The 8,971-nt window shown below is 21.8% G+C and overlaps 1 protein-coding gene across 1 annotated transcript; it reads right to left on the bottom strand.

The window, feature by feature from the left end:
- Positions 1–2,745: 2,745 nt before the first annotated feature.
- LOC102678972 (apoptosis regulatory protein Siva-like) lies at positions 2,746–3,829 on the bottom strand. Its single transcript, XM_006615026.2, has 4 exons — positions 3,474–3,829; positions 3,206–3,393; positions 2,917–3,074; positions 2,746–2,821 (listed from the first exon to the last, which is right to left on the bottom strand). Exons 1-4 carry the CDS (start codon positions 3,589–3,591, stop codon positions 2,776–2,778), a joined length of 510 nt encoding a protein of 169 aa, XP_006615089.1. The 5' UTR covers positions 3,592–3,829; the 3' UTR covers positions 2,746–2,775.
- Between the last annotated feature and the right edge of the window lie 5,142 nt (positions 3,830–8,971).

The raw sequence follows: 8,971 nt of genomic DNA, 5'->3' as shown, positions 1-8,971 counted from the left end.
AAACTGTAATATTTTGGTTTACATAATTATATTAAATTTTCTCTATTAAAAAAATATATTTTATAAATAAATCTTTTTTACTTATTATAAATATTTTTTAAAATCTTTTTGTTTCTTTATAAAAATGTAAATTGATAGTAAAAAGAAAAAGATTACATATAAATTATGATATTAATATATTATATTTATTTCATATTTCAAACTTAAAGCATGTATATTTAAAATATTTTTAAGTTTAAGTTTATTTAAAAAAAAGACTTTTATATACTTCATATTTATCTTAAAAATTTATACTGATATAAAATAAATATTGAATATTTGTAATTTAAAAAAAAAAATGAGTACTTATATAAAATTTTATACATTATACATATACATTATACAAATTATAACATATAAATTTAATTTGTAAAATTTTTAAATATTATAATATTTTAATTATACTGATTAATCATATTACTACAGGATGGGATGAATGTATTTATTTGTGAATGTATATCATCTGACATTACAGTTGAATTTAAATTATAAGCATTAAAATTTGCTTGAATATCATTAACACTATCATTTGAAATATGAGTTAATTTTTTGTTATTACATACAGAATATGTATCTGTATAAATAGGTAAGTTAAAATTACTTTGTTCTTCTAAATGACTTTTAATCAACGGTAATGGATAAGGTGTGATGGAATTTTTTACATTAAAACATGATTCCAAGTTTGTGATGTGAGGAATGCAAATTGATTGTGCATTTTTTAATGATTGACAATTATTATTATTTATAGAAGTTGTGCTATTGCATTTATTTAAATAGAAATCACTATAAAAGTTTGAATTTAATGAGAAATTATTATACTGTATAGGATAATGTATATTATTTTCTTGGGAAATTTCGCTATCATTAGTTAAATTTTCATATTGCATATTTGTATCAGAAATATTATAAAGTAAATTTTTATTCATATATCTGGAATTCTGATGTTCTTTGGAAATATTTTGTGAATTTATTAAATTACATGTAAAATAATCCTCTTCTATATTAGAAATTTTTTTAGTATTTGATTTTGACTGAGCAATATTTTGTATATCATTTAATATTTCCAAATTATTATATTGTACATTATGATTCATATAATTATAATTGTTATTTGTTAAAGTATTTTCTTCATTATAAAGATATTTATTATGTATTCTACTTTCCATATTATTTACTTGAGAAGTTTCTGTACATTTCAATAGATCCTGATTTATATTTGAATGTAGAATTTCATATATTTTTGAATTTTCTTCTATATGTTGATTTTCATTAAGATTATTACAATATAGATCTGCAATTATATCTTCATTGTTTTTAGATTTCATATTTTGTATATCAGAAAACTTATCATGAAAATGAATATTTTCATTAAACATATTATTAACAAAATGACTTGTAAATGATGGTAAATTCTTATTATTTTTATAATGTCCATCTGATTTATATTTTTTATATAATACATATAATTCATCCTGTGTAAGTGTTGAATAGTTTAAGGGTTGTTTAAATAAGTAATTTAATTGTTGAATTTGATATTTATATGCTTCTCCATTATATTTTAAAAACATATTTGGAATATTTAAATTTTCTTTAACCTTCTGACATTTTTTTATATTCTTTTGCTTTAGTTTTTGTGTAACATTCACTTTTTTACAATGTTGTGATAAATCACATTGTTTTTTCTTTTTAGCATTCTGTAACTATGATTTATATTTAATTTTAATTTCTTTTATTAGCAATAAAATTTTAAAATGTTAAATATATGTATCTTACCAAACTGTTGATTTTTAATGTATTATTATTTTTATCTTCAATTAATATATGTGATCTTTTATCTCCTTGAATCATATTGATATCTAAATTTAAGTAGAAATTTATTTTATATCTATATTATAATATTTAATAATTTTATTATACTAATTTTAAAAATAAAATAAAAAATTTATTTTATATCAATTATTAGAATATTTTATTTTAAAAATAATATTTATATTAAAATAAACGTTGAAATATTAATATAAGTATAATAAATAATAATAATAAATGAATTATTTATACAATATTTCTTACTTATGTTTTTAAATTCAGGATTTACTTTAAAGTTTATTTCGTTTAGTTTCACTTTCTGTCATTCAGATGTTTTAGAGAATACACGTGATAATATGCAGATGCGTTTCGTTGTAAAGTATTTATTTTTTTTGAAGACCTATTTATTTTTTTTATTCGTTTATAAATTTAATGTATTTAATATAAATTGTTTAAAATAAATTTTAATTTTTTTCAAACTATCGATTACCGATATACTATCATTTTGAACTCATCGAAATAATAGTAACATTCTGTAAAATATATTTTAGTGAATTTTTATTTTTATGGGATATTTTAAAACGATGATCTTTTATTTTCCCTATTTCTATTTTTAATTCTATACATCTTTAATTTCTAATTAAGTATATTAAGATTAATTTCAATATTTTCTTATAGAAATATTTTTAATTTTTCATATAGCGAATAACGAAAACAATATTTATTAAAGAATTTAAATAAATATTTTTCTTATTTCTTAAAAAAAATGAAACAAGGATAGAATAATAGGTTGTTTTTTTATTTAAAATATATAATACATACTATGAATATGTTTCTATTTATTATTTTTATTAATTTAAAAACATTTACATTAAAAAATCTGTAAATATAAATATGAAATACAAAAAGATTATATAAAATATTTTAATTTTATCTATAACAATTAAGACATTTATTTTGTTCTTCATTATCATATCTGTAAAAATAAATAAATAAAAGAAGTTTAATTTTCTATTATTATAATACAATATATATAATTTAAGGTAGTAATTAAACATTAAAATAACTTACGTAGGTAAAGAACAGTTTTGGCAAAATAATTCTGAGCAATTGATACATTCAAATAGACAAAAATTACATAAAATTTGATCACAATAGGAACATTTACTAAACATGTTTTGATTTATTATTCGACTGCATTCACAAAGATCATATTTTGGTTGAATATCCTTATAAAATATAAAAAAAGTAAGATATTAATTTTATTTTAAAACTTTTATGTTTATATTTGTTTGTATATTAAGATAAATGTATTTATAATAAAAAAATATATCTAAGAATTAATAAACAATTAACTTACCTTTATAATTTTATCTGCTCGTAATAATTCTAATTTATTATTTAATATCATTTGTTTTTGAATACGTTCAGTTTTGGATTTGCAACAGGATTTCGACGATGGTATATTAATGGGATCTAATTCTGTGAAAGTATTTAATCTTTGTGATAATGTTTTAACACCTTCTTTTAATAAATCCATTGTTTTCTCTATACGAAATAAAAAGAAAAATTAATGTATTAATATTTATAATATTTCGTTTGAAGATCTTGTATTATAACCTCCATACCATAAACATTTTTCATTCGTTCCTCTTGACAAACACCGTTATCTACTTGTTTCTGACATACATGTACTTTCAATTGGGGTAATAAATTATCCTCAAAAGGACATGGACGTTTTGGCATTTTTTAACTTAAATTAATAAACAAAAGATCTATATACCGCCAAAATTTTATAACATCTTTTCACGTTTGACATAACAAGTCAACTATCTGATTCAGAAATGAAATATATTCATGAAATATCTTTATTTAGAAGATTAATTTTAAAGATAAAAATAAATATAAAAGTTGATATAAAAAAATGTCAGTTTAGATGTATTTATTAAATTATAATTGAAGTTTGTGTTAAAATTAGATGGAAATAAAGAAATGATAATGTGACGGAGATAGAGCTGTCGCTCTATCACTGTTTTGCTTCATTTAATAAATTTCAACTGACATTTTGTATATTAAGTTTTATATTTATTTAAAATCAAAAAAACTTTAAAAACATTTCACGAATATATTAACATTTTTTTTAAATATTTTTAATTTATATATTTTTTTGTTTTTAATTTATATTAATCTCTAATCCAATAATTTATTATTGTATCATGAAACTTAGAATTATGAAATTATTATATATTTTTATAATCATTAATTATTTTTATAATTTAATAAATTTATTTTAACTTATTTTATTTCATTATAAATTATTATAATGAAAAATAGAATATTTTTTCTTATATTTTTAATTGATATAGGTTATTCTAATAATATAAATAGATATAATAAAAAATTAATATATATTTAATCTGGGAAATTATTAAATTTACAACAAAATTAGTAATATTTGTTTATTAGTAATGTTGCATTATTATTACTTTTATACATATTTGATATTGGCCATCAACAAATATGTTACAATTTTCATCTCCCCACATTCTCATGTTTATTCGTTTGCTTGAAAACTAACGATATTATTTTATAATAATACATAATAATCCATAGTCATTGCGTGACAAGTACCAGTAGTATTCGTTAGTACAATAATTGTATAATTTGTATTTGTAGCTTCCTTCACAGATAAATTATTATATAAAAAGTAATTAAACAATTGAATATAAATTTTATTCGATAAAATTGAATAAGATAGAATAATTTATATTAAATTATCTAAATAATAGAAGACGAAATGTATTTATGATCGCGAAAAAAAAAATAGTTTAATTAATTTATGGGACCGTGAGACATTCGAATCACAATATGCGTACACCGTTGCCGTGGTTTCAGAAATTGAATTTTTAAAAGAAGCTAGTTCTTTTGCTACAATGCGGAACAAGAGTTTCAGGGCAGAATTATTTCTTCTTTCTTCGTAAAAAAATAGTTTATTGCAAGTGCATCGAATTTAGCGCAAATCCCTAATTCCTCTGAACACAACCGTTCAAATTTTATGGATAAGTTCGTCGCCAAATATTAATATTTTAAAAATGGTTAGTCGATTTTACAATATAATAACTATTTCAATTTTTGAAACAATGTAATAGGATTTATTTTTTTCTAATTTATATTGAAATATATTTTTCTTAAAAATTTTTAATAATTTTTTCGAAACTTATAATATTCATTGATATCGATTTATATTATTTGATAGAACTGATTATTCCATTGCTTATCCATATCCATATTTTAAATAATTATGCATATATAATTATACATATATTATTTTTTGTTAATTTTATAATAATTAAGAACAAATTAAGAATAATCGACATAACCATTTTTCGTTAGAAGTGTTCTTTATTTGCAAAATAAGCGACAGTATTAAGTATTTTGTAACTTTGTCGTAATCGGCTGCATATAGTGAGTACTTATGTATATTGCTGTACTCATGCGACGATTAGATAGTTCATTCTTCCATATTTCGAAATTTTTTTCATGAAAACCGACCAAAATTCTAATACTTTAAATTCTGCATATGTTTCAATATTTCATTAATGAAATTAAATAACTTTCATTTTCTTTAAGAAATAATATATCAAAATAACAATTACAAATAATAATTATCTTTGCTTTATATTATTAAATTTATATTTTATAAACTTGTATATATTTCGAATTATTTATATTACATAATAAATAATTTGTAATTTTTATAGATCGGTTTCCATTAGAATTTCGACGAAAGTTCTCACGCAGACAAGTTAAGCGAAATGGTTTACAATAAGGAATATTTTTTGGAAAACACATCTTCGGACTCACAGCCGTTATTGTCAGTTGTCATGGACGTTACTAAATACTCGGTACATACAATGCGTAACTGGCAAATCGAATCGCTGTACTCCTGGGATCCATTAACTAGAATATTGATTATGTATTTTTGATATGAATTGTTTCACCCGAAATTTTCAGATGATAATTTACTCATTTGATACGCGTATTGCAATAGATAATATGCCTCGAAAATTTATTAAAAGCTTCATTATAACGAATATTAAAAGTTGATTATTATTTGCATATTAAGAATTCAACAATGTCGAAGAATCTTGAATTAATCAACTGTCGATAAGTAGGAAAACATTGGATAATCATTATTAGAAATTATTCATATTGAAATTTTACAATTTAAATCTAAACGATTTATTAATCGTTATCATTATTTACGAATTTGAAAATTTTCAATTTTAATTTTGAATAATATTTGAAAGTATTCCTACATTCATCACATTATTTATTATATATTTATATACATATTTATTGGTCATTTATTTTTTTTTGAATATTTAATAATTAATATATTGTTATAAATTCTAATAAAGTGAAAGATTTCAATCGAAATACATATAATCGATACTCAGAATCAAAGCTCGTTGACACAAGATACGATTCGTGGATCCCTTGTGTACGACATTTCGATTTTGAAACATTTCATTGTCAAGATATGCCTGTATTAAAAGTATATCGTAATATTGCTAAATGAATCTTGAAAATAATTTCGTTGCTATGATTATAAATATTGATAATTTGGCGGTATGGATTTTTCTAATCAAAAAGTATTTTAATTTTTTTTCAAGAAAGAATAACCGAATTCTCGATATAATAATAATTTTGACTGATACTTTTCCAACATATTTCTTATTCAATTTTTTTTTAATTTTTTATATCAAAAATGAAATCGAAATTCAATAATTATAATAAGAATTTAATCATTTGTTTCCATCAAATTAGAAACGATTGAAATCTTGACTCGAGGTAATATCTACTTATATATCTATATTGGCTATTAGAAAATTACATTTGATCCACTTTACACTTGTAAATCTAAATTTCAATGCAATTTTTATTACATAACAGTATGTATTTGCAAAAATACATGACATGTTTATAAAACATTCAATATATTATTATAGAATATGACATCGACAAATATAAATATGCAATAGCAAATAATAAAATACAAGTGTAAAGGGTAGAAAATTTTTGATAACATAATAAAATGTTGCACGCTAATGTGAAAAGCATTGAAAATCAGTGCATACTGCCATCTATGCGTAAATGGTGAAGAAAACCGGTACTGCGAACAGTATAATAGTTGACATGAAAAGAGGCATCTTCGGGTGTGTTTCTAATTGATTTTGTTTCTAATATAGCGATCAACACAGTGGAACTACAGATTCACGCTTTTATTAAACTTTACTAACTAATCGGACTTCATCGTGTCATTAACTCGTACAAGATTGGATTAAGTGAAAGTGCTCTGACTTACTACATCAGACAACACTTCTATCTTAGAACAATGTTCTCCTTTCTTTTTTTTTTTCATAATAATATTAATTTAAAAATATTCAATTTTTTCCTCAATTTCGAATAAATATTTGGGATATATTTTCGAATGTTTCTTCGTTAAATGATGTTATTTAGATTTGAGTTATGAAAATTTATATTGCTAATTTCTCTTCAAAATATCAATTAAATCTAAACGAGAAGATATAATTTGCAATGTAATATGGTATGATTGACATTAAAAATTTACAGAATCACTTTTATAATAGATCATTTTAATTAAAAATATGTCAATAAAATTGGAAATTTGTCAATAAATAAATTCAAAAATGAATTGAAAGACAAAATGATCAGAAAACGAGATATTTTGTTCTAGTTGATAAATTAATTGGAATAGTTGGCGAATTGAATAGGTTAGCAAAGACTTCATGCAGAGTGACAAAATGATGTTACCGACGTTATTGTGTCGTAATTAGCCTAGTTTTAGTGAAGAGAGCCTGATTTTAGCAAAATGAACATTATTCGTGAACGAAATCATTGATAGTCAACGTAAGTGAATAAAATGTGGATAATCTTCAAATTTCGACATAACCTCAATTTTTTTTTGTCTTAGTGATCCATCCGTTTCATGCACTAAATCGCTCGTGTAGAGATTCGTAAATACGTAAATACACGATAATTATACGAATGTGACAGAAGCATAATAATAATCGGTTATTTTAAACTTCGAGCGACGAGAGAGAATATCTTACAATAGATAATGTATTTACTAGGCACCACGATGCATCGCAGCAACCTTTCTAGTTATATAAAAACTGCTATCTCAAACGGAAATTGTGGATAGAACATTCAAATATTATTTTTAATTTAATCTTAATCTTATTTGTAATTCTAATTTCAGTTGACATTTGAATTTCACCAGAGCATTATCGCCACAGCATTATCGATGCACTTTAAAAATAAATATAATAAAAATAATGATTTATAAAGTTAAAAGCTAAAAGAATAAAGAAATAAGATGATAATTTTTTTTATATTCAAATTCCAATAAAAAAACTGATTACTTTAATATTTGTATAGTAGCAAAGATATTTAAATTGTATAATGATATAATTTATTTATTTAATATCTGAAATAAGGCTGCTACGATGCAAGCTCGAAAGCACAGTGTACCCATGTGTGTATAACAAAAAGTCAACAAGTAAACGTGCAATAAATCAATCGATTGCAAATCGCCTTATAAATTGTATAAAAATCTCTATTTGCCTAGCTTAATGCCTTAAGGATACGGTATTGGGAATTTGTATAATTCCTACAGTTTTTATGCCCAGTCGAAGAGACACTGTTGCATTTATTATTTTTGTTTAGCAATCTCGTACTCGCTAGGAAAAACACCTGCCTTCTGTGCACTCAGCGATACGGTGAATTTCATTCAGACTCTTTTTTCCGTTGCATTGAAAGATAACAAAAAGATTATTATATATTTTTTTACAAGCAGAAAAGTTATTTTATAAATAATTGAAAATAAAATTTAATAAAATTTAAAGATATACATTAAAATAAATATAACAATAAAGGAAGATTACAGCAATTATCATCAATAGATAGAATAATTAAAATTTAAATAGAGATTCATTGTTCATTTGTTCTTCAATATCTAATTGAAAAATAATTTCAGCATTTGTTGAATCGAGATGAATAATCGAATCGCTGCATATCGGCACAGAGAGACAAAAGTGAA

The sequence above is a fragment of the Apis dorsata genome, unplaced genomic scaffold (genome assembly GCF_000469605.1).
Source record: "Apis dorsata unplaced genomic scaffold, Apis dorsata 1.3 scaffold_207, whole genome shotgun sequence".
Taxonomy (NCBI): domain Eukaryota; kingdom Metazoa; phylum Arthropoda; class Insecta; order Hymenoptera; family Apidae; genus Apis; species Apis dorsata.
Note: the sequence above shows the minus strand (reverse complement) of the source record. Positions and strands in the feature narration are given on the sequence as shown.

Bases quoted from the DNA above. Each gene is read 5' to 3' on its own strand.
- LOC102678972 (XM_006615026.2), bottom strand. From the start codon at position 3,591: ATGCCAAAACGTCCATGTCCTTTTGAGGATAATTTATTACCCCAATTG. The intron at 3,394-3,473 runs GTATGGAGGTTA...TATTTCGTATAG, and splicing joins ACGAATGAAAAATGTTTATG to AGAAAACAATGGATTTATTA. The intron at 2,822-2,916 runs GTAAGTTATTTT...TTATTTTTACAG, and splicing joins CAAAACTGTTCTTTACCTAC to ATATGATAATGAAGAACAAA.